Here is a 26,386-nt window from a genome sequence, read left to right on the forward strand (position 1 = left end):
CATGGGACGCCAGTTTGTTGAGTGCGTTAGCATATATGGAGGGAGCATCCACCAGAAATAGGCAGAGTAGGCAGATTGTGTCGGCAGTCATTACGTAATGTTTATTTGATGCCAGTGCTGCCACTTTGGAGCACAAAATTCCAACTAATGCCCTCTGTTAACCATATACAGCTGACCATATATTCAACAAATGCTGTAATCCTGAGAGAGGATAGCAGGCTCCTGCTATGTGGAGCTGTTACCACTCCCCCAAGGCATGCCTCAGAAATTCTGGTAATTTGTTAGAAGACCCCGCAAGCCCCTTTGAATGCTGGTATCCACAGCTATGACGGCAGCAGTCTGAACTTACATAGCAGAAAGCTAAACTTCCACTGCAGGGCGCAGACGTTGGATGGCTTCTGTTTGTGCTGCATTGGAAACTGCGTCATTGGTCATCAGGGGCTGCATCGTGGTTGGGTTTGTTAGTGGGCTAATAGAATTGGCCAACACTTGCATGCTGGAAGAATGGGTTTCAGGCTTTGCGGAAACCCCTGTGAAAAATTGATACCAGACTCTTCCATGTTCCTTGATATTGACCGCAGGCCTGCTAATGCATCAAGCATTTCATCATGCAGAAAGTCACCAAGGTTCCTTAGGCAGCACCTTCAAGACCTACGAGGCTTACCATCTAGATGGACAAGGGCAGCAGATACATGGGAACACCACCACCTGGAAGTTCCCCTCTAAGCCACTCACCACCCTGTTACTTGGAAGTATATCCCCGTTCCTTCATTGTAGCTCGGTCAAAATCCTGGAACCCCCTTCCTAACAGCGCTGTGGATGTACCTACACCACAGGGACTGCAGTGGCTCAAGAAGGCAGCTCACCACCACCTTCTCAAGGGAAATTAAGGATGGGCAATAAATGCTGGCCTAGGCAGTGATGCCCACATCCCATTAAATGAATAAAAAAATCTCATCAGCTTTTTCTGTAGCCAACCCCATTGAAGTCATCTCTGAATCCTCTGCAACAGAACTCGCTCTCTGGTGAGCTGGCGCCTATGCTGTCCTGTCCCCTGCCCTGACTGCCGGCTACTCGTGCCAAGCGTCTCACTGTGTATCCTGATGCTAATTACTAGCAGTATCTGAACTTGGTGGCTATGAGAGTGAGTGATGATGGTTTTCTTTATTATTGTCTTCCTGCTTTTCCAGCACTACCTGTCCAAGTGACATTTCCTGGGTACCTGAAAGGAAAAAGGCACGCGGGTAGGGCTGTGGTGAGAGAGGGAAAGCAAGAGGTCCACGCTTACAGCATCTCCAGTGTGTAAATGAGAAGAGATTGTAAAATGTGAGGAGGAGGATTAGATATGAGGATTCTGTAATCTTCGATGGTTTCAGCCTCACCAATGGCTACAATCTTAGCCATGGCTGTTCTAATGATGGTGATCACAGTCACCTCCACTAGGGTAAGAACATGCAGCCATGCATGCACCCTGCCAGATAGCTGCTGCTGTCTCTGTTTATGCACCACCTTGTCCTGCAAGAGAGAGATGTGTCAATGTACTGTTGTGATTGGTGAAGGCTGCTGGTAGGTGAATGATGGGATGTGGTGCATTGAGCTGCGTGAGATGCTAGTGGTGCAGTTGATGCTGTATGGAAAATGATTTGTTCACTGACCTTGACCACTTATGTAAGGTTATTGAACTGCAAAATGGTCCTTGGGGCTATATTCCTGGCATTGGCCATCATGGCTATCTGATCTCACTGCCTTCACAAAGTTTGTCTGGAGGGCCTTCTGCCCCATGTAGATAGATGACATGTTTCCTTCACACCAACTTCTGCTCCAAAGCCTCCAGTGTGCCTTTGGAAAATCTTGGAGCCTGTTCTCTGCCACATTGTGCCATTCTTGTGTCTTTCCCAGGTAAGAATCAGTTGAAGAATGCTTTCCTGCTCCAGCCAAGAAAGCTCCTGTCCTTTAAGAGGTGGAGGTTGGCTTTGCGTGGGTGTTATGGCACAGCGGATGGTAAATGCGAGCTGTTCAAATCCAAGAGGGAAACTTGAAACAACTGCCACAACTGTTTACAATTTGTATTTATTTCAGGATGCGTGCCTTGAATTCAGCAGTAATAAGACCATTGAGTCTTTTAGGTTTTTTACAAAACTAAATTAAACTTTTATTAATAGAAGTAATAATTTTAAGCACATACATAGGTCTACAAATCACTTCTGTGATAACTCCTAGCTCCCCTGATTAACCTAACTCCCAGTTTAACTTAACTCCCAGCTACACCTATGTTAAGACAACATCAAAAACACATAGGGTAGGATTTTCCATTTGACATGCGGGAGGGCGGGCCCCGCACGTCCGCGTGTAAAATGACGCGCGGTGACGTCGGGTGAGCGTCCTGACGTCACCGCGCGCCATCGTGATATTTCGCTGGGTGGACACGCGATGAAGTCTGATGCGCGCCCGCCATTAATTAACGGGCCACTTAAGGCCCTTTAGTCTTCAATCAACGCCGATTTTTCGGCACCCATGCAATCTTTGGGTCGGCGCACGGGTGCAACAGGCAGGCGGGTAGGAGACATTTCTATTAACCTCATCTACGGGCAAGATAAGAGGGCTCAGTGGGGTTGTGAATCTGCTCTGTGATGTATTACAGAAAGTTTTTAAAACTTGCCTGTGTAATCTGCGGTACTTCAGAACGCATCCCAGCAGCTTTTTCTGGACTTTTAACCTTCAGGCCAGCACTCTGCAGTGAGGAATTTTTTCCGGGCCTGCAGGTTTCAGGAAGCCTTCCCATAGCCTGGATATGAGATCTGATCTGTCCACTGGAGGCAGCTCCTGAGGAGGAAGGGAGATCTAGAAGGAGGAGGAGGCCAGGAGTGCACATTCAGCTTCCAGGGGAGCCATCATTGGGAGTACAGGCACAGGCACAAAGGGCGCAGGGCTAAAGGTTGTCCAAGGCGGAACGGTCCGCAGAAGACGCCACTATCCTGCTGGCAGGGACACAGGCGGCGAAGCAATTACCTCAATATGTCTGAGGTGCAGTGCCGAAGGAGGCTGCAGCTGTCAAGGGAGACGGTGAACTATATCTGTCAGATGATTGGGCCTGAGATGTCCCCTAAATGTGTGGGCGGACACCCCATGCCAGCGGCTCTGAAGGTCACAGCTGCCCTCAAATTCTATGCCTCTGGCTCCTTCCAGGGCTCGGTGGGTGATCTTTGTGGTGTCTCCCAATCAGCTGTCCACACTTGTGTCAAGCAGGTCACAAATGCTTTGTTCAGGTGTGCATTGACTTTCACCCACTTCCATTGGAGCCAGGCAAGCCAGACACACTGAGCCAGAGGCTTCGCGGCCATTGCTGGCTTCCCCCGCGTCCGGGGTGCTAAAGACTGCACATGTGTGGCCATCAAGGCGCCAGCAGGTGAGCCCGGTGCCTTCGTCAACAGGAAGGGCTTCCACTCCATGAACGTGCAGATAGTGTGTGATCACAGGATGCTGGTTCTACAAGTCTGTGCAAGGTACCCAGGCAGCTGCCAAAACACCTACATCCTCGGGCACTCCCAGGTGCCGGGTCTCTTCAGTGCTCCGGCCCGGCTTGATGGATGGCTGCTGGATGACAAAGGACCCCTCAGAAGGTGGCTCATGGCGCCTCTCTGCCATCCAAGAACAGAAGCTGAGCAGCGGTATAATAGAAGCCACGCCTCCACAAGGGCTGCAGTGGAGAGAACCATCGGTCTTCTCAAGATGCATTTCCGGTGCCTAGACCGCTCAGGGGGCGCACTCCAGTACCCCCCAGATCGTGCCTCGGTGATAGTGGTTGCATGCTGCGCTCTCCACAATCTTGCGCTGGAAAGGGGGGGACACAGTGGACGATGAAGACGTTGACACAGTGGATGCGGCTGCACACGATGAGTCCAGCACTGATTCCGAGGATGAGCATGCACAAGGAAATGCTGAGCGGGTAGACACTGACCCGGAACTACTCCAAGGAGGCAGGGACACCCTGAAGGCTTTAATCCAACGAACCTTCAGCTAGTACAACACAGATGGATCACCAGGACAAGCTTGGGCTGCCGCCTTGATACTCGACACCTAAGTGCAAAATCTGCAGGTCATTAGCACTAACTAAGGTCTTGTACCTAAAGCTGAATGTCCAAAAAAAACACTCATGACACTTTTCTTAAACATACATATGCAAAAGAAACGAGGCACCCTCAGCCATGGTTACACATCTGGCATTTAATGTGCGAATCAGAAGTTATCACAAATATTAAACAATAGTGTAAGCAATTCCCCCCGGCTCATTATGCACTCAAGCTTCCATAAGCAATGGCCCAGCAATGCTGCAACAATAACTAATTTAACAATCATCAGTGCTATGGCTATTGGGAGGACAATGAGGACCTCACTGTTGGCCTTAAATATCTGGCCGTGCCACCCCCGCCTCACCAACACCAGTAGACCTGGGTGCATGGTGCCTCTCCAGCTCACGGGCCTCCTGCTCGAAGCGGCTTAATATGGAGAGCTGTGTCTGGCTGCCTCCAGTCCTACGCTCAGCCGCATTATGAGCATTCTTCTCCTGAAAAAGAGAGAAGACCATTGGTTAGGGCAAATTTCACATAGACTCTGCTCGCGCACACCACACCCCAACCAGAGTGGGGCATATCAGGCCTCCAGTGGCTCCTCTCCCCGCTGCTGCTGATCACTCAAAGATGCTAGGCCTGCCCCCCACCCCCCCCCCAATGCCTCCTTGGACACATGCTGCCTACATCACATTAGGAACCACACGGTATTTCCTCTCATAGCAAGGAGGCGCAACCACGTGCAGCGTAGAGGGCAGCAGATAGTCGTGGCACCGAACACCTTGAGGCTCCACTTCCACCACCTCATTACCCTGACTAGGACATGTCCTGGAGTTCTGAGTATGCACCTAGGTGCAACTCCTCCAGGTTGCCCCCGAACCAGTCATGTGGGACTAAGATCAACCCATGGTACGGGGGAGAACTCATCTCCTCATGACCCACTCAGGCTGACCTCAGTATGGGCACTATCTGCTTGCCCACACAGCAAAGGAAAAATGCCCTAAATGATTCAATGCAGTCACAACAGTAAGACTTTGGGGGAGATGGGGCGGAGCGCTCAAAGGGTAAGGCTACCTGCTGGGTTAAATGCCCAATGCCAACATGGTAGTCACCCTGCCAGAGCGCAGCAAATCGTTGAAGCGCTTGCAGCACTGGATCCAGGTGCACTGCACCACGTTGCAGGAGCTCACCACCTTCGCCACCTCCTCCCAGGCATGTTTGGTCATGTGGGGGGGCCTCCTTCTCCCAATCTAGGGGACCAACACCTCCCGCCATGCTGCCACCTCCTTGAGGAGGGCAGCACGGCAGTCATCAGAAAAACGAAGGGCACATTGGCCCCCTGCTGGCCTACCCTTCAAGCCTGGCCTGCTCCTCTGGCCTTCTGTCCAGCCTGGCCTGCTTACCCGAGCTCTTCTGCTGCAGCCTGAAACTGGCCATTGTGAGCAGCCTACAAAAGGCTGCCAGGCATTTTTTAAACAGACTGCCGGGTCGCCATTGGACCTGGCGGTCCGTGCATGCCCTCCGTCGCCCGCACACTCCCACGGGAGTTGGCAAATACGCTGGGCGAGCCTTAATTGGCCCTCCCGCGTAAAATGGCGGAGCAGATCCGATCGCGAGCGGCATCCGCTCACTTCCCCCCCACCCCCGCCCCCACCCCCCCTAAACAGAAAACCCTGCCCATAGATTTTAACAGACCCAGGCAATGCACACACCCTGGACAGCTGAATTAAAAGTGAGTTTTTCTCCGTTTCAGTTCCTTGTAGACAGCAGCTTGAGGCTTAGATACTGGAGGCTTTTCATACTTGTGTTAGATCTCAAAATGCCTGCTCTTACACACAGCCTTCTCTCCTTTATAGATATTTTCCCCTTTGAATGCAAATTCCCATTGTTTCACTATGTCTTTGGACTTTACCTCTCTAATAATAAAAATCTATCATTGTCCTAATTTTACCAGTAATCTTTGGGAAAAATAAACACACTGTTTCTTAATTTATTCTGGCTAGGTGTAACATTTCGCCCCCTCTTTTGAATTCAAGCTACTCTGGTTTATTTTAAAATACAAATGTTCCTCTTACACCTCACATTCTAAAACTTCACCCATGTTTACCTATTTAGCATTTCAAACATACACACACACACACCCCCCCCGACCCCACTATTGCTCTACTTTACAATAGATTCCAATAACATTATGAAAATTATTATATCTTTCTGACAGTGGGGCATGCTAACTTTAACTTGTGCTAATCTATTATGATTTTGCATTCCCTGCTCAAAAGTTCAGCCACTCAACAGCACACATAGCAATGGCTGCATGATACAGTCAATTACACTAGCAGGTGGCACAAAGTTTGTGTGCTGTCTTCATTAGAGGCAGCAGGGTGGGTTAATCGCGTGTCGTGAACCCCACATCCATTTTCAGGAGTTATCAAAATTTCATGGCCAAAAGCTTTTATCAATACTGCATCCCTAAGCTTTGAAGTTCATAAGGGAATGTTATGACTGTAATACTAAACTTTTTAGAATTTTTTTTTAGTTTTAAATACTGTGATCTAGGTCGGTGCATTTTTTCTTCCTTCATAAATCTGCTGAGAAATCCAAGGACTTGTTGGTTATTGTGTTTTTTATTTTGTGTTTGAGCAGCACACTTTACTTTTGTATTGTCTTTAATCCATGCTGTTTTCATTTGTCTACTTGACTATGTTTTTATTTTCCTTTCTCCCCACTTAAATTCTCAAGTCTTTAACCAATGAGCTAGCAGCAGCCAAAACTCAGTGTGAGCAAATAACAGAGGATATGAGAGCTTTGAAGGGGGATAAAGAAAAGATGATCCAGCAAGCAGATGCACTAAAATCTGAGAAAGAGTCCATATTCTCTGAACTTTCAGAGCTGAAGTTACAGTGTATTTCCCTGCAGAAAGAGCAGCAAGTGTTAGAATCAAAGAATGAGGACCTCCAGTTGGAAAAAACAGCATTTTTAAAAGAAAGGCAGGATTTTGAGTGTAAACAGCAACAACTTGATCTGGAAAAAGAAGCAATAAAGACTGAAAAAGACCAGCTTCTCATGGAAATCAAACATTTGCAGCAGCTACTTGATAAGTTAACAAAAGAAAATGAAGACCTCCAAGTCTCTCAATCCAACCTGAGTAAATTACTGGCAGAAGTTCAGATAAGCAGCAAAGTAACAGAATGTGAACGAACACAACTGCTTCAAGAAAAGGAAGAGTTGTTATCGGCCCACAGGAAAGTGATTACAGAAAAAGAAGAGCTTGCAAAAGAAAAAGACAAGATTACAGAAGGTTTCCACAAGTCATGTGCAGAGACAGCCATTGCTCTTGAGAAGCTGACAAAAGAAAGAGATGGTCTGATGGTGGAAAAAGACTCTCTTTTACTAAAACACTCGAAGCTTGAAGCTCAGTGTGAATTTTTAGCTAAGGAGAAAAATCTGCTGCAATCAGCAAGTGATGAATTTGCATCTGAAAAAGAAACTCTTCAAAAAGAGAAGAGAGATCTTAGTTTAAGTTTGCAGAAGACTATCCTTGAAAAACAAACCTGCATTAAAGAAAAGGATCAACTACAGAACAATGAAGATCTTTTGAAAGAAGAACTAGAAAAATATGTGAAGGAAAATGCAGAACTTAAGGTCTCAACATCCAGCCAGTCAAAACTCTTGGATGAAATTAGGAATAGCAGGGAGGTAACAGACTCTGAACGTCTCCAGCTGCTCCAAGAGAAAGAAGTGCTAACTACATCGCAGAGAAAACTTACTGTAGAAAGGGATGAGCTTGCTAAGGAAAAAATGGAGTTGATTGTAAAGCTGCAGAAATCAATTGAGGAGGCAGCCATTATCGAGAAGAAGCTGAGCGAAGAGAAAGATGCCCTGAAAACAGAAAAAGATTTACTTTGGCTGAGGCAGTCACAGCTTGAAACTCATTGTGAATCCTTACAAAAGGAGAAGGAGACCTTGGAATCAAAAAGCAATGTGCAATTGTCAGAAAATGAATCTCTCTTGGGCAAGATAGCCAAAATCAAATCGGAGCAACAGCAGGTAGTCTCTGAAAATACAGCCAGAGCTGCAGAACGAGATCAGCTCCTCAGCAACATTGAGTTTTTAAAGAAAGAGCTTGACAAAATGACCAAAGAAAATGGAGAGCTCCAGGTCTCAAAATCAAATTTGTCTACACTTTTGGATGAGATTCAGAACAGCAAAACCGTTGAGGATTCAGAGAGATTCTGTTTGTTGCAAGAAAAGCAGAGACTGGCAGCTGAACTTCAGGAACAGTGCTCTGAAACAGAAAACCTTATTGCACAGAGGGAGGAATTAGAAAAAAAATATAATAAATTAAACGAACACATGAGAGCATTTGAGAACCAATTAATACAAGACAGGAATGCAGAAAAACTGGAAAAAGAGTGTCTCATTATGGCTCATTCAAAACTTGAAAATAATTTCCAGCTAATACAGAAAGAAATGGATGTTCTTAAAGCTAAAAATGATGAACTATTTTCAGAAAAAGATGTGCTAGTTACAGAAAAAGAGGCCATAGATGCTGAACGAAAGAAGTCTGCTAGTGAAAAAGAAGACCTAACAGTTGAGAAAAATTGGCTGGTGTCCAATGTTGAACAGCTGAAGAAGGAGCTTGATATATTAATGAAAGAAAAAGTAGAGATTGAGGTTTCACAATCAAATCTTTTGCTACACTTGGATGAACTTCGCAGTAGCCAGGAGGTATGTGACTTGGATCGGTTAAAGCTATGGGAAGAAAAGGATAATTTACTAGCAACAGTACAAAAGCTACACACAGAAAAAGAAGAGCTTGTTCGAGTGAAGGACGAGCTAGCTGGATCCCTCTGCAGGGTACGTGAAGAGGCTGCTCTTTCTGCTCAAGACAATGGAGAAGCTGTAGCAAAACTCCAACAGCTGCTATGTGAAAAGGAGGTATTGCTGAAACATGAAGAGGATCTTGCTTCCAAAATAAAAGATCTTCAGGTTCATCAGAATATTACTTTATCAGAGAAAATTGAGGTACCGAATATAAACATTCAGATAAATCCAGAAAGTTGTGGGCACTTTTGTTTGCTAATGAGTGCACTAATAGGTTTGGTTTTGTACATTTTTGATCACTATTAACAGTGTTTGTCAACTATGTTTTAGATTACATTAATTCTGGGAAATAACTTTTGTGGCTTGTCAATCCAGTAGATAGATGGTGTGGGTACTTTGCACAGGTGGCTGTAGTCATTATAATTCCGGAATCTCATTTTTCCTGAATTAATTTGCATTATATACAGTTAGAAATCTTGTTCGAGTGTGGATGAAATGAAGCTTTAAGTTTGAATATACATTAACATGGAAAAATATTTAGGTTTTTTCTGTTCATTAACAACACTTTAATCATTTTATTTGTGTTCAAGTTGATCAAAGGAACTACTTTACATGTTCCCAAATTTAACAGACTGATTATCGTCAACAAATCAATTTCTTGGTTAATTTAGGAAAAAAAAACATTCTGATTCTTGACAGAATTTTGTGTTTTATGCAGAATGCAATTATTTCTAAAATCTCAAAACTTCAACTTTATCCACAGTGAAACCAGTATTTACTGCCAACAGCTAATTTGAAGAAAAGCAAAAACAAATTGAAGCCGTTAGGCAGAACTGTACAAGTATAAAGCTAGTGAGTGAGTGCATGCATTATGGAGTTTGGTTGCATAGTGGATATGTTACTGGATTACTAATCCAGAGGCCTGGATTGTTGATTGGAGACATGATCCCACCACAGCAGCCAGGAACTATAAACTTAATTAAGATCTGAAATAAAAAGCTAGTACCAATAATAATGACCATGAAACCACCAGATTGTCATCAAAACACATCTGATTTTCTAATGTCTTTTAGGCTGAACATCTGCCATCCTTATCCGATCTGATTTATGTGAATCTAGACGCACAGAAATGTGCTTCATTTCTAGTGGATTGCTGTGCCATTTCACCTATTAAGTTGTATTGAAGAAGATGGCTCATTGCCACCTTCTCAATTTGGCAGTTAGGGATGGGCAATAAATACTGGCCTTATCATCAACGCTGACATTCCGTAAATTAATTAAAAAATTGTACTGAACCACATAGGCCAGTAAGCTGCCAGGTTTGATATGAACTGTGCTGAGTTTGCTGATCGTAGTTGGGGCGCCAATAGTGCTGCTACAACTGCCCTACGTGGCTCTGAATGTTGGGGGGGGGGAAGGCTTGCATTTATAGAGTACTAAAGAAATGTCTCAAATGTTTCAGTCACAAAGAACCACTTCTTCAAAGTAGCGAATTGCTATTTCTTTACTCCTCTGTGAAACACCTTGGGAATATTTTTCTTCCTCTAAGGTGCTTTCTAATTGTAAGTACTTATAATAGGAGTAGTTAGCGGAGCATTATATTAGCCAGGGCTTCCACTCCTGTTCACCACTTGGTGACTCCTGGTGGACAGTAGATGTTTACTGTCACCTACAGTAAATGATCAGCTATGATTTTTGCCCTAGACCTGTGGTTCAGTAGGTGTGGATGCTCACCATTGCAATTCAGGCTTGAAGAATGACCACTCGATAAAATACCAGAGAGGGGCCAGTGCCCATTGGAAACATAGTCCAGCATGGATCCCTTTGTTCTGGTGGGTGCGGGCTGCAAGTTTGTGCGTTTAAGCTGATCCATTAAAATTTAATAACAACATCTACCAATAATAATTCCAAACTTTTCTTTGAATTTAAAGCAAGCTAAATGACTACGAAGAATTGGCAATAAAGTAATATGTGGCATATAATATTTTAATTAGCTTCAAAACAAATATCAAGTTCTTAAAAATAATTTTCTCTTTGTAACTTAGAAGATGAATTGACCTGTTGGCAGTTTCTAAAACCTGAGAATTTTAACTTTGCTTTTCTCCATGTTAATTACTTTAATAATTTAAAAAAATATCAGTAGCATGTTTGGCGTGAAACTGAATCTGGCACATTGGAATCTTAGATTTTGTTGCATATATTTTCTGTGAAATTTTAAGAGCATTTAATGTAATGTTGACTAACATTCAACTTGATACTATGGAATGTAAAACTATAGGTTCAGGACAAAAAAAATGTATAGTTAAAATTTCTAAAAATAAAATTTGCATAATTTTCTCAAATACTTTTTTTCAAGTCAGAATTACATTATGTACAAGACATCAATTAACTTGATCCATCCACATGTAAGATGTGTTTAACTTTTGGAATTTTCCTATAACCTGTTTCAGTGAAATTCTAAACAATTACCTGAAATTAGGATATATTATATTTTTAGGCTTCTAAAAAAGTTGAAGAGGCTGGACTGTTATTAGAGCAGGTTATGAAGGAGAAGAACATACTAGACCAACAGAAGACTGAAACTTTGATAGAATTGGAAGAATCAAGGCTGAAAAACCAGAAGCTTCAAAATGAGGTAAGAGCTAACCCATTGCTTTGTTCTATGTAGGCTTCAAAATTAGTATATATATAACATTGCTGTATTGAGACATAAACTAAGGGTTGCAAAATTGATGTTAAATTGCAACCAAGAGCAGATTAAAAATAGTTCTTTTAATTCTTTCACAGAAAGTGTGCGTCGCAGGCTAGGCCAACATTTATTGCCCATCCCTATTTTCCCTTGAGAAGGTGCTGGTAAGCGCTGCATTCTTGAACCCCTTCAGTTCATGAGGTGTAGGTACACCCAAAAGCGCTATTAGGAAATTCCATGATTTTGACCCATCGACAATGAAGGAACAGTGATAAGTGGAGAGGAACTTGCAGGTGGTGATGTTCCATGCATCTTTTGCCCTTGTCCTTTGAGGTGGAGGTTGCGGGTTTGGAAGGTGCTGTTGAAGGAGCTTTGGTGAGTTGCTGCAGTGCATCTTGTAGATGGTACACACTGCTGCTGCTGTGCGTCGGAGGTGGAGGGAGTTGAATGTTGAAGGTGGTGGATGGGTGCCAATCAAACCGGATGCTTTGTCCTGGATGTTTCCAGCTTGAATGTTGTTGGAGCTGCACTCATCCAGGCAAGTAGAGTGTATTCCACCACACTCGACTTGTGCTTTGTAGATGGTGGACAGGCTTCGGGGAGTCAGGAGGTGAATTACTCTCCACAGAATTCCCAGCCTCTGACTTGCTCTTGTAGCCACAGTATTTATGTGGCCAGTCCAGTTCAGTTTCTGGTCAGTGGTAACCCCCCCAGAATGTGGATAGTGGGGTATTCAGCGATGGTAATGCCTTTGACTATCAAGGGGAGATGGTTGAATTCTCTCTTGTTGGAGATGGTTATTGCCTGGCGCCTGTGTGGTGCGAATGTTAATTGCCTCTTATCATCACAAGCCTGAATATTGTCCAGACCTTGATACAAAAGGGCATGGACTGCTTCAGTATCTGAGGAGTTACAAATGGTGCTGAATATTGCGCAATCATCACCGCACATCCCTACTTCTGACCTTATGACGGAGGGAAGGTTATTGAAGCAACTGAAGATGGTTGAACCTAGGACACTACCCTGTGGAATGCCTGCAGTGATGTCCTGAGACTGAGATGACTGACCTTCAGCAATCACAGCCATCTTCCATTGCGCTAGGTATGAGTTCAACTAGCGGAGATTTTCCCCTGATTCCCATTGACACCAACTTTGCTAGGACTCCTTGATGCCACACTTGGTCAAATGCTGCCTTTATGTCAAGGGCTGTCACTTTCACCTCACCTCCTAAGTTCAGCTGTTTTTGTCTGTGTTTGAACCAAGGCTGTGTTATGATCCCAGCTGGTGTTATTTGCTGAGCAAGCCAAATCCCAGAGGGAAACTTGTCTTACTGGTCATAACCTTTTCTTTTGTATTCTGAAAACTAGGAGAAACCTACTGATCCCTGAAGCATAGAATTCCAGTAACACCTCTGGACTTTAAAAATTAACAAGAAGAGAATACTTAAGTACCCAAGATAAAAGTTATACAGTTAAAACAGTTTTACAAAAGCTCCCCAAAAGAACCCGCCTAGTCAGAACACAACAGTAAGCACCTTCTTGGCAACACTTGCTTTAGATTTTTAACTTTAAAAATCCAGTAATATTACTCAAGGCAAAACTGCTGTCACTTTACTGAAGGTATACCCCATGACTTCTCGCTCGCTTCCACTCTGTTGTGGAAATCCAAGAATACTCAGAATCAAGACTGCTTTCTGAGACAAAGATTTTCCTAGTTTCTGGATCATTGCTTCAGATTTTGCACCTTTTGTCAGCACAGAGCTGGTCCCAGGATATCTTCCCCACATGGCCAATACAACTCAGCTCAACATCTTTCCTTGAATATCCTTTTTCCCTTTCATCTTTGATTCCATTGTCTTTAGCATCTCTTTGAACTCAACTTCTCCAAAATATAAAAATCTTTCATGTTTTCCTATTGTCTCACCTTTCAGGCCAAATAATTGTAACAATCTTCCCTTGTTTACTTATGAAACCTTTCCAAGTTGTATAAGTCCCTTACTCCCCTTTGAAATTTAACAGCTGAAAAGCTAAATCTCTCTCTATCTCTCAAAGCAAATTTCTAAACCTAACCTATTTACTTATAAACCCACTTCATCAGGGCCTCTCATTACAAATGTATGCATTTAGAACATTTACCCCTTTTATCTCTCAGTTCCCAGGCCAGTTGTCTTTAGTAAGATAAGAGCAAAAAACTTTAGTAACCTTCCCCGCCAGTTTAATTAATCTCCCTCTCTCTCTCTCACTCTCACACACACACACACACACACAGCCTTCTTTATAGAATACCACCATATGCTCAAAAATATTTTTAAAAATAACATCCATCTTCACAGCTGTAAGTCGGGAGCTGAGTGGCACTGATGGAACCTAAACTGAGTGTCAGTGAGCAGGTTATTGCTGAGTAAGTGCCGCTTGATAGCACTGTCAACAACACCTTCCTTCACTTTGGTAATGGTCGAGAATAGACTGGGTGATCATTGACCAGGTTGGATTTGTCCTGCCCTTTGTGGACAGGACATACCCAGGCTATTTCCTACATTGCCGAGTAAATGCCAGTGCTATAGCTGTATTGGAGCAGCTTGGTTGAAGGTGTGGCTAATTCCGGACCACAAGTCTTCAGTACTATTGCTAGAACTGGTCAGGTCTCATAGCCTTTGCAGTATCCAGTGCATTCAGCCGTTTCTTGAAATCACATGGAGGGAATCGAATTGGCAAAAGACTGGCACCTGTGGTGCTGGGGACCTTGAGGAGGCTGAGATGGGTCAATCTCTCAGCACTTCTGGCTGAAGATGGTTGCAAATGCTTCAGCCTTGTCTTTTGCACTGATGTGCTTGGCTCTCCCATCACTGAGGGGGGATATTTGTGGTGCTGCCTCTTCCAGTGAGTTGTTTCACGATCCACCACCATTCACTACTGGATGCGGCAGGACTGCAGAGCTTTGATCTGATCCATTGGTTGTGCGATTGCTTAGCTCTGCCTATTGCATGCTGCTTCTGCTGTTTGGCATGCAAATAGTCCAGTGTTGTTGTTTCACCAGGTTGACACCTCATTTTTAGGTATGCGTGATGCTGCTCCTGGCATGCCCTCCTGTGCTCTTTATTGAACCAAGGTTGATCCCCTGACTTGATGGTAGAGTGTGGGATATGCTGGACCATGAGTTTACATATAGTGGTTGAATTCAATTCTGCTGTTGTTGATGGCCCACAGCGCCTCATGGATGCCCAGTTTTACGTTACTAGATCTGTTTGAAATCTATCCCATTTAGCACGGTGGTAGTGTCGCACACCACAATGGAGAATATCCGCAATGTGAAGATGGGACTTCATCTCCACAAGGACTGTGCGATGGTCACTCCTACTAATACTATCAAGGGCAGATGCATCTACGAGAGCTAGATTGGTGAGGATGAGATCAAGTAGGTTTTCCCTCTTGTTGGTTCCCTCGTCATCTGCCGCAGACCCAATCTAGCAACTATGTCTTTTAGGACTCGGCCACCCCAGTCAGTAATGGTGCTACCGAGCCGCTCTTGCTGATGGATATTGAAGTTTCCCCCGTTCCCAGAGTACACTCTGTGCCCTTGCCATCTCAATGCTTCGTCCAAGTGGACATAGGGGAGTACTAATCCATTAACTGAAATGGGGGGAGGTATGTGGTAACCAGCAGGAAGTGTCCTTTCCCATGTTTGACCTGATGCCATGAGTCTTCATGGGGTCTGGAGTCAATATTGAGGACTCCCAGGGCAACTCCCTCCCGACTGTATACCACTATGCTGCCACCTCTACTGGCCGGAAACTTGTCTCAAAGAAGGGCAAAAACGTCCCTGGATATAGAGTTTTCAGGCAGGATGGAGAGGGGATAAAAAGATGGGTGTGTAGCATTATTGGCTAAAGAATCACTTACAGCTGTGAGGAGGGATGATATACTAAACGAAGCATCAAATGAGGCCATATGGGTTGAGCTCGGAAATAAAAAAGGGGCAGCTAGGAGTGTACTATACACCCCCAAATAGTAGAAAAGAGTTAGAAGAGCAAATATGTAGGCACATTTGAGTGCAAAAACAGTGGGGCAGTAATAGTTGGAGACTTCAATTATTCTAATGTCAATTGGGATATGAACAGTGTGAATGGCACAGAGGGCACAAAATTCTTGAACTGCATTCAAGAGAACTTTTTTAGCCAGCATGCAACAAGCTCAACGCAAGGGAGCGCACTTCTCAATTTAGCCTCAGGAAATGAAGCTGGGCAAGTGGATGAAGTAGCAGTGGGGGACCATTTTGGAGATAGTGACCATAATACAGTTAAATTTAGCATCATTATGGAAAAGGGCAAGGTTAGAACAGGAGTGAAAGTTCTAAATTGGGGAAAGACAAATTTTACAAAGCTGTAAGATGAACTGGCGGAATTGGACTGGATACACCTACTAGAAGGGAAAACAATGTCAAATCAGTGGGGAGGCATTCAAAAGCAAGATTCTACTGGCATAGTGTAGACATGTCCCCACAAAGAAAAAGGGTGGTACTGCAAAATCTAGAGCCCCCTGGTTATCCAGAAGCATACAGGGTAAGATAATGCAGAAAAAGAAAATTTATGACAATCACAAAACATTGTAGAAAGCTTAGAGTATAGAAAGCACAGGGGTGAAGAAAAAATTGAAATTAGGAAAGGAAAGGGAGGATACAAAAAATATTGGCAGTTAAAATCAAAGAAGATCTAAAAATGTTTTACCAGTACATTAGGAACAAGAGAATAACTAAGGGAAGGGTAGGGCCAATCAGAGATGTATATGGTAACTTATGCATTGATGCAGAAGATGTGGGCAGGGTTCTCATTGAGTACTTGGTCTCTGCCTTCACTAAAGAGAGAGATGATGCAGGCATTCTAGTTGAAGAGGAGGATTGTGAAATTTTAGATACAATAAGCATAATGAGAGAGGAAGTACTGACATCCTTGAAGGTGGATAAATTACCAGGGCTGGATGCATTGGTATCCCAGACTATTAAAGGAAGCCAGGGAGGAAATGGTGGATGCTCTGAGACTCGTTTTCCAATCTTCACCAGTTGACGGCGAGGTACCAGAAGATTGAAGGTCTGAGAATGTTGTGCTTATTTAAAAAGGGTACAAGGGATAGGCCAGAAAATTATAGACCAGTCAGTCCTACTTTGATGGTGGGCAAAATATTGGAATCAATTCTTAGAGACTGAATGAACTGCCACTTAGGCACAGATTGATCAGGAATAGTCAGCATGGTTTTGTTAGTGGAAGATCAAATTTTTTGAGAAAGTAACAAGGAAGATTAATGAGGATAAAGCAGTGGATGTAGTCCACATGGATTTTAGCAAGACATTTGACAAGGCATGGCAGACTGGTCAAAAAAGAGAAATCCCATGGGATACAGGGAAAAGTGGCGAGTTGGATCTAAAATTAGCTCAGCGACAGGAAGCAAAGAGTAATGGCCAATGTTCTTGCAAATGGAAAGCCACTTCCAGTGGCGTTCCACAGGGCTTCGTGTTGGGGCCCTTGCTGTTTGTCGTATATATTAATGATTTGGACTTAACTGTGGGAGGCATGATTGGGAATTTTGCAGATGGCACAAAAATTGGCTGTGTAGTTGATAGTGAAGAGGATAGCTATTGTTTCCAGAATGATATCAAGGTTGGTTGAGTGGGTGGGAAAGTGGCAAATGGAATTCAATCTGGAGAAGTGTGAGGTAATGCATTTGGAGAGGGCAAACAAAGCAAGGGAATATTCAATAAACGGGAGGATATTGAGAGGGGTTGAGTAAGTGAGACACCTTGGAGTGCATGTCCACAGGTCCTTGAAGGTGGAGGAACAGATGGATAAGGTGATAAAGAAAGCATATGGAATGCTTTTCTTTATTGGGCAAGGTATAGAAAAAAAAGCAGGGACCTAATGCTGGAATTGTATAAAATGCTGGTTAGGCCACAGATGGAATTTTATGTACAGTTCTGGTCACCATATTACAGGAAGGATATAATTGCTGTGGAAAGAGTACGCTGGAGATTTACAAGAATACTGCCAGGGCTTGAAAATTGCAGCTACGGATAGACTAGGGTTGTTTTCCTTAGAACAGAGGAGGCTGAGAGGTGACCTAATTGAGAAGCCTAGATACGGTTGATAGGAAAGACCTGTTGCCCTAGCTGAGAGGTCAGTTACCAGGGGCATAGATTGGTGATTGGTAGAAGGATTAGAGGGGACATGAGGAAAAACCATTTCACCCAGAGGGTGGTGTGTGTCTGGAATTCACTGCCGGAATTGGTGGTTGTAGTTGAAACGCTCGACTCATTTAAAAGGTAAAAGCAAAATACTGCAGATGCTGGAAATCTGAAATAAAAACAGAAATTACTGGAAAAACTCAGCAGGTCTAGCAGCATCTGAGAGAGAAACAGTTAACACTTCGAGTCCATATGACTCTTAGAGCTAAAGGGAGTTGAAATGTGATGGATTTTATGCTGTTTGAGGGGGTGGAGCAAAATAGAAGGTCAGGGATAGGTGGAAGCTCAGGAGAGATTTGACAAAGATGTCATGGACACAAGACAATGGGAGTGCGAATGGTAAAGACTGAAGAAGGTGCTGATAGTGGCATAAAGGTAAGATAGCAGAACAAGGGTCAGCGCTCTGTGAAAGCACAACATAAGAACAAGTGACAGATAGCATATGGGGGGAGTGTTGGGGGAAAAAAATTGAAAAACAAATTCCTCTGCCAATACCAGCATGATACCATGATACCACCACCAAACATATCTTCCCCCCACACCCCCGCCCTCCCCGCCCTCAGCATTCCTTGGGACCATTCCCTCCATGATGCTCTGGTCCACTTCTCCATCACCTCCAACTCTTCATCCACTTCCCATGGCACCTTCCCATACAATTGCTGAAAGCGCAACATCTTCCCCTTTACCTCCTCCCTCCACACTGTCCAAGGCCCCAAACACTTCTTTCTGGTGAAGCAATGCTTCACTTGCACCTCCTTCAATTTGATCTATTGTATTCACTGCTTCCAGTGCAGCCATCTCTACACTGGGGAGATTAAACATTGGCTAGGTGACTGCCTTGCGGAATACCTTCGCTCAGTCCACAAGCATGACCAGGACCTTCCTGTCGCTTGCCATTTCAATTCACCATCTTGCTCTCATGTCTATATGCCCGTCCTTGGCCACTGCAATGTTCCAGCAAAGCCCAATGCAAACTAGAGGAACAGCACCTCATCTTCCAGTCAGGCACTTTACAGCCTTCTGGATTTGACATTGAGTTCAACAACTTCAGAGCATGAACTCTCTCCATCTTGACCCCCTTTTTATCCAATTTTTCCCCACCATCCCACTCCCACCCCTACCAACAGGGCCATCTGTCACTTGTTCTTATGTTTTGCTTTCACAGAGCTCCAACCCTTGTTCTGCTATTAACACATTCTGTTATCTTACCTTTATGCCACTATCAGCACCTTCTTTAGTCTTTAACACTACCATTAACACTCCCTTTGTCTTGTGTCCATGACATATTTGTCAAATTTCTCCTGAGCTCCCACCTATCCCTGACCTTTTACTTTGCTCTACCTGCTCCATCCCCTCTTAAACAGTATAAAATCCATCGCATTTCTACCTCTCCATCTCTGAAGAAGAATCACATGGACTCGAAACGTTAACTCTGTTTCTCTCTCCACAGATGCAGCCAGCCTGACTATAAGTAGTCTTGTTTGATCATTTCACCTTTTTTCATGGCAACAGCAAGGCTTAATAGGGGCTGCAACGGGGCTTGGGTGTTGGGCAGGAGTGACAACAAAACCCCTGGTGGGGTTCACAACCAGTTGAAGTGGATATAGTGCAACTTCACAGTTCTGGAGGTGACTACATGCTCAGTAACAAAACTTTGAAGTGGGATATACATTAAGTATCCGTGCACTATGCCCCTGGTTATTATACTCAGTTTAAGCAAAAGTGGAATGCTGCATTTGTAATGAGAATGTTTTCAGTTAAGAGCAATTCTTTGTTAGATACAAGCAATTATAAGATAAATCTATTATGTTTAATGTGGGGAAGTGAATTTTTTTTATTGGCAAGTTATATCCTGGGCAATTAACAAGTTATTTCATTGGTTACTTGGCCTACTTCAAGGTTGTCATCATGAAGAAACTTTGCATTCCATAAATATAAACCTAGCTTTTAAGGTCAGAAAGGTTTTTCAGCAATAATTATGAACTTAGCATACTGTTTAAGAACTCAGTTACATCTCATTCAACAAGATGTAACTTTCTCAATTGTTTTTCACAGTGAGGTTTATAGCATAAAAAGTCATGTTCTCATCAGTTCAGTGATTTCCAATTGATTGCTGTATGGGATACTTTAGACCACTCTATCGAGATCTGTAGAATCACTGACAGCAGCTTCTATATTTTTTGCAATTAACTGTGCATGTATGGATTCCAGAAGTTGCTGTCATTTTCAAAGGAGAAATGACAATGAGCATTGACAGTTTCAGCGTCATTACTATCATAAAATCCGGGCCAATATTTTAGTCAAAAGCCCATACAAACTTAATTAGCCACTACATTAATAAACAGTTAACAACGCTATCAAACCTAATCTAATACAAGCTATAATTAAGCAGCTGACTGCACACTTAAACTTTGCACACTTGGCTGAGTTTGCTTGCTGTCTTCTGTTTTCCTGGAGTGACAGATAGCATGTGTTTCTTTCCCTCTTTATTGTCATTTCATTGACTATGTATGGCCACATTTGCAACTGTCATAATTCTCATAAATCATCAAGTTTTAGCTTGAGATAAAGTTGTGATAATTTCGTTAGCCATCCTACAACCCTTAGGCCTTTGAACAGAATGCTGGACACAAGCATTCTTGATAAGAGCCTTATCCTTATTAGAACCTATTTAATTGTCAAAATTGATCATCCTTTTGGACAGTACACATGCAAACTGAAGTACTTTCCCTGTGCAGCTGTCAAATTCCACTGCTTGTATGGTTTGCTCAAGATATTTTCCCTGCCTTGACTTCATAGAAAAAACTACAAAACCAAATATATATTTTAGAATAATTTGTGATAGAATAGCCTAAGAATATCTAGGCCACTGTCTTCAAAAAATATAACAACTAAGTTGTTATAAGCAAACTAAAATTTAAAATTAGTTTTATGTTATGAGTTTTACAACTGATGTTAAATGATTTCAAAAGTGAAATGAGAGAAAAATAGCTGGATTTGCATTTTTAATTAAATGTTTTTGTTAATTACATGACTTTTTTCGAGGAGGAATCCAGATGTTTATTGCTTGTTTATGTTGTAATCTAGTTTGTTGGGAATTTGTGATTTAAACTTGACAATCCTGTAAATTGTGTATCATTCCTGAATAGAGATCAGCAATGGAATTCAGTTGTTATGTGCTGTAGTTCGTGGCTTCTAATCAGATTAAAGCTGACAGTACCATCAGGCAATTTTCTGGTGTTTAACGATGAAGTGTATGTTCTCAGGGATAGATTATCTAGTATACAGACTGCAGCGCAAGAAAGATGGATTTGTTGTTGACTGGGTTTTTTGTCCTTATGTTGCCTAAATGCCAGCAAGGCTAATTCTATGTAAGATGCATGGATAGGAGATTTCACAGAACAGGCTTGTAATTTTATAAATCTTTTAAATAACTATTTTGTGATATTTTCAGAAATTTCTGTTATTTTAATGAGCACATAGAAATAAATATGAGAAACTGTGAGGCCATAGAGCTTTAGATGATGTCACTTGTGCATAAAAGCTGATTTGTTGGTAGTGCTATAGCTAAAGATTCAGGAGCCTGTAGTAGTAGGACAGCTGGTTAGAGGCTGTATACGAGATTCTCGTGTTATGCAACTCAGCACTGGTGCATATGACAGATTATGGCACTGAGCATCCAGGTTCATTATCTAACGCACATAATTGGATCATACCTTCAGAATAATTTTTCAAGGAAGAAAATTTCTTAAGATCAGTAATGGATATCAGGGCTTTAAAGGATAATTATTCTCATTATTTCTCTGTGCAGCTTAAGGTATGATTTTTTTTTAAGGAACAGGTGATGTTCAGTTCTCTTTACTGAGCACTAGGCTATTTATAATGGTATGTTCTGGTAATCAGTACTCTGTTGTACAGTGAATGCTTTTACAGCAACTAAGATAAATGTTGTAGCCTTGTGTTGCATTTCTTCTATTTGATTCACAACCTTTACTCAGGTAGGCAGCAGTTGTAATTTGATTCTGAGGTGGGGAAACATCTGGAAAGCTGCCGTGTGTGGTATTGGTAGTAAATCATAAAGCAGTAATGGAACATGCATTTAAAAGAAGGTTTTAATGTTTTACATAATGGATCGTGGTAAGGGCAGTTCTGTTTTTCTTTACTGAATAGCAAGCTTTTGAAACGCTCGAGGCATTGCATGATGGATTCACATTTTATAATAGCCATTTTCTTTTTGCTAATATGTTGGAACAAAAGCATTCTTTGAAATTAGAGTACACTCAGATATCGGTTTTGTTTATTTTTTGTATGTTCTGGAAGATTCTGAAGATATTTTATTTCACTGTGGAAATGAAAGACTTTTTTTTCCTTTGTCAGCTGGAAGCTCTTAAGGAACAAAACAGTAAATGCCAAGAAGATTTGAACCACTCAAAACAGCAGCTCAGCTCTGAGAATAAGAGAATAGGAAGCCTTTGCAAAGAAATGTGAGTAACTACATTGAATGATCACAATAATTATGATATTCCTCTATACGTAGATTCTTTATGTAATAACGTTGCCATTTTTTAACTCTAATGCATGGCTTAATTTCGCTAATCCTCTTTAACTTTTCTATTTCAACACTATACAATAGTGGAGAACTGTAGAATTTATTTTATCCTAAACACTGGTCCATGGAAGGCTTCTTGTAACCTTAATGATATTAAAATACAGCAATTTCTGATTGCCACCAGAAGTTGTACATTCTGTTCACATTTTTCCCTCTGCATGGGGAGATGCTTGGCTTCTGGATGGTATCTTCTTTTGCAGGTTAAAATTTGAAACTCATCATTGTCATTTATTTGTACTGAAACTACTAGACACAATAATCGTATATGCAGCATTGTCAAAATTGCAATACCAGTCAGTCTGAAGCTCAAGGGTTAATTTAGCTTTTTCCCCCCCATCTCCACCAATTTTCCTCCCCTCTCTCTCCCTCCCTCCTCTCTTGAAGGTATTAATTTCTTGCTGGGACACCGGTTCTTTGCCTGGCCATTCATTTGGAAGTTTTTTTTAATGCTACATACACATTTTATAGTTGAGGTATTCACCTCACCAAATATAATCTCCACTATCAGCAGTTCAGATCTCTGGAAAGAAAGCTTTCATTGCGTCTATATATTTCCTAAATCCCAGCATTCCTTTATGCGTACAAAAGAAAATAGTGAATGATCTTACTTAAGTTCCAAATAATTTAATCATATTTTACAAGTGACTCCTAGTCCTCCTTGTATACTAAATGCTCTTTATCAAGGGAATTTACTAATTTCAGAAACAACAAGAATTTGCATTTATATAGCTCCTTCAACATGGTGAAAATATTCTAAAATATTTAAGAGCATTTATCAATTTTTAAAAAATGACACTGAACCACAGAAGGAGGTATCAAGACAGATGATCAAAGCTTGGTCAAAGAGACAGATCTTAAGGAACATCTTAAAGGCAGAAAGATTTAGGAAGGGAATTCTGAAGTTTAAGGCCAAGACAGCCATTGATGGAGCCAAATTAGGAATGAGTTTGATGCCAGAAATTGGAGGAGTGCAGAGATGTCCAAACCTTGTAGGGCTGGAGGAGGTTACAGAGATAGGAAGATAGATAAACATCTGCCCTTATTAAATAATTTTAAGACTAGAAAAGTACATTGTGGGAAGTAAGATCAGCAGTGGGTAGCAGTTCACTTCTGGGATTGAGGTCCAAACCTAGCTCAGGATGATGATGGAAGTTTCCTTTGCACGCAGGAGTCGTTTATGAAGTGGGTATATGCATTCCTAGTGGATTTGAGCCAGTAAAATTGTCAATATGTGTTGCTAAGGCAGCATAATACGGACCTGCCTAACAGTAGTTAATGGGAGGTGGAAAAAAAGCAGGCTTGTGCAATGGAGACTGAGGTCACCTATTTCCACCTTTTAATATTTCCAAACTTTGCCCCTGTCCATCTGCTGCTGAAACCCTCATCCATGCTGAGGCTTGGCTTTTCTTGGAAAATCTCCTATGTTCTATCCTGTGCAAACTTGAAGTCATCCAAAACTCTGATACATGAATCCTAACCTGCACCAAATCCCAAACACCCATCAACCTTGTGCTCACTGACCTACATGGACTCCTAGTTAAAATTCTCATCCTGGTTTTAAAATTTCTCCATTGTCTGTCCCTTCCCTATCTTTGTAATTGTCTCCTTCATGATATCTGTGCTCCTCCATTTCTGGCCTGTTGACCATTCCTGATTTTAATTGCTCCACCATTGGCAATTGTGCCTTTAGCTGAAAAGGCCCTAAATCTGGAATTCCCTCCCTAACCTCTCCATTTCTCCACCTTACTTTCCTCCTTTTAAGATACTCCTTAATACTGACCTCTTTATCCAATCTTTTAGACATCTGCCCTAATATCTGCTTTTGTTGCTCAGTTTCAAATATTGTTTGTTAATCCTCCTGTGAAGTGTCTTGGAACATTTTATCACTTTGCTAGCATACTCACCTCTGAATCACAAGGTTCCAGGTTCAAGTCCCAGTTCAAGTCTTGAGCACAACAATCGAGGCTGACACTCCAGTGCAGTACTTAGGGAGCATTTTACTGTCAGAGCTGCTGTCTTTCAGATAAAATGTTAAACCAAGGCCCCATCTGCCCTCTTGGCTGGATGTAAAAGATCCCATGATATTATTTTGAAGTTATTCCCAGTGTTGTGGCCAATATTTGTCCCTTAATCAACATCGCAAGAAAGCAGATTATCTGGTCATTATCACATTACTGTTTGAGGGATTTTGCTGCGCGCAAATTAGCTGCCACATTTTCTACATTACGACAGTGACTACACTTCAAAAAAAAGTACTTAATTGGCTGTAAAGTGCTTTGAAAAGTCCAGTGCTTGTGAAAAGCTCTATATAAATGCAAGTCTGTTTTCTTTTCTTCCTTTTTTAAAGGCACTATAGAAATACAAGTTGTTGTAGTTGAAGAACATTATTAGGACAGATTACAGGGATATTTTACTCCTGAAGCAGCCTGTATCAGATCTCATCTGGGATCACTTGATCATGGCATTAGGTGCCAGAAATGGAAAGTGTTCCATTCCCAAAGCACAAACATCTTTCAATTAACCAAACACAAAAGCTGCATTTTAGCATAATTTTGCAGCATTGTCAAGTGTCTGTAATAACAAAAAGAAGAAAGCATTGCTAGAACATTTGGTGGAAAAGAATGCTTATAGTTTACAATTAAATGGATTATTTTTGGAAAAATGAAATCTGGGTTTGCTTTCAGCGGTTCAGCTAATACTGTCAGATATTTTTGGCAAATACTGTTTATCTGTTAGTGTACTCTTACTTTTTCTTTAAATCTTTCTAAAACAACTCCAGGGGTTAAATACTTTGTTAATTATTTGCCCCCATATATTCTTGCTTGCCTCCTAAATATTCTTTAAGATAAAATCCAGTTCTCTACTGCAGGCTCTCTCTGGAGCTCTGGATATGGCCTGTGAGAAAGGAAAGTGGAGGGGTGAGCAGAGATTTGAGTTAAGGAAAGTTCAGATTGGCCTGAAATCAAACACCAATGTTAGAAAATGGGCAGCTTCCAACAGAGGGATCTCCTTAATCGTTTAACTTTCTTGCAGACACAGAATGTTCTTCCTGGACCCTACAAAGATTATTTAAGAATTTTTTCCTTTGAATTTTTGAAGAACAGAAATATGCATAAGATGCATCTAGAGATGAAGCAATTGAACAATTTAAATAGAATGACAATTCAACTCCCATTTCATTGTTATAGTTGCTCGTAACCAGTGTCTCACTACTTTACTTTTTAAATACTTGTTTAGAAATAATTAGAGGATGCAAGTAATTTATTCTGAATGTGCAAAATATTTTCATGGTCCGTTGTCTTGATGAACCACAATTCTGCATAATGGTGGTCTAACATAACCCTACCATGCTTTGTACTTTGCTTGGTCCCCATTATGTAATCTGCCATTGCCACAGATGAGTTTTACAAAGTGTAATTTCCTGAAAGTATTTTAATCATTGAAATGCGGATAATACATTGGCAGAGAAATATTGATAGGCAGAAAATACTGTGCTGATGTCTTAACTTCAGTATGGTATTAGTCTTTTGCACAGCTGAAGATGTTTAATTAGTAAGTAGATAATATTCTTATGATGTATGTAATCTGTGTTACATCTTGCCTGAAGGCAGTTGGTATTACAACTAGACTTTAATTCAAAATCTTCATATTGATCTTTGATCGAAGTCCCTCCAGTTGTGCGAAGATAAAATATTAACACGGCAACAGCACAGTGTAATTTAGAAGAGTGGGATTTTCATGTGGGATGATTTTATTTTCCTTCCTCCACGCCATCAATTTTCAATTAATTACTAGTGCTATATTAGGGAGAGACTAGGTGCTATTCTACTGGGAAGAGAAAGGAAAGCAATTGGGAGCATCATCTCAGGCCACATTCATGTATTCATATGGTTGGTTATAGAGTAACCCTGAGCAAGACTTTAGTGCAATCTCTTGCCTGCTCTTTTAATTACAGAATAATGCAGT

The 26,386-nt window shown here is 42.0% G+C and overlaps 1 protein-coding gene across 4 annotated transcripts in view; it reads left to right on the plus strand.

Moving 5' to 3' along the window:
• The window catches only part of clip1a (CAP-GLY domain containing linker protein 1a), a 169,099-nt gene that overhangs the window by 97,699 nt on the left and 45,014 nt on the right, over positions 1–26,386 (plus strand). For 3 of the 4 annotated variants that reach the window (XM_078554132.1, XM_078554133.1, XM_078554134.1), the window contains 3 exons: positions 6,807–9,092; positions 11,389–11,526; positions 22,189–22,295. In XM_078554132.1, coding sequence (XP_078410258.1) covers positions 6,807–9,092; positions 11,389–11,526; positions 22,189–22,295 — 2,531 coding nt within the window. The remainder of the gene's footprint in view (positions 1–6,806; positions 9,093–11,388; positions 11,527–22,188; positions 22,296–26,386) is intronic. The other variant, XM_078554135.1, reaches the window with a different exon arrangement.

This window comes from Cetorhinus maximus, chromosome 12 (assembly GCF_964194155.1).
Source record: "Cetorhinus maximus chromosome 12, sCetMax3.hap1.1, whole genome shotgun sequence".
NCBI classification, from domain to species: Eukaryota; Metazoa; Chordata; class Chondrichthyes; order Lamniformes; family Cetorhinidae; genus Cetorhinus; species Cetorhinus maximus.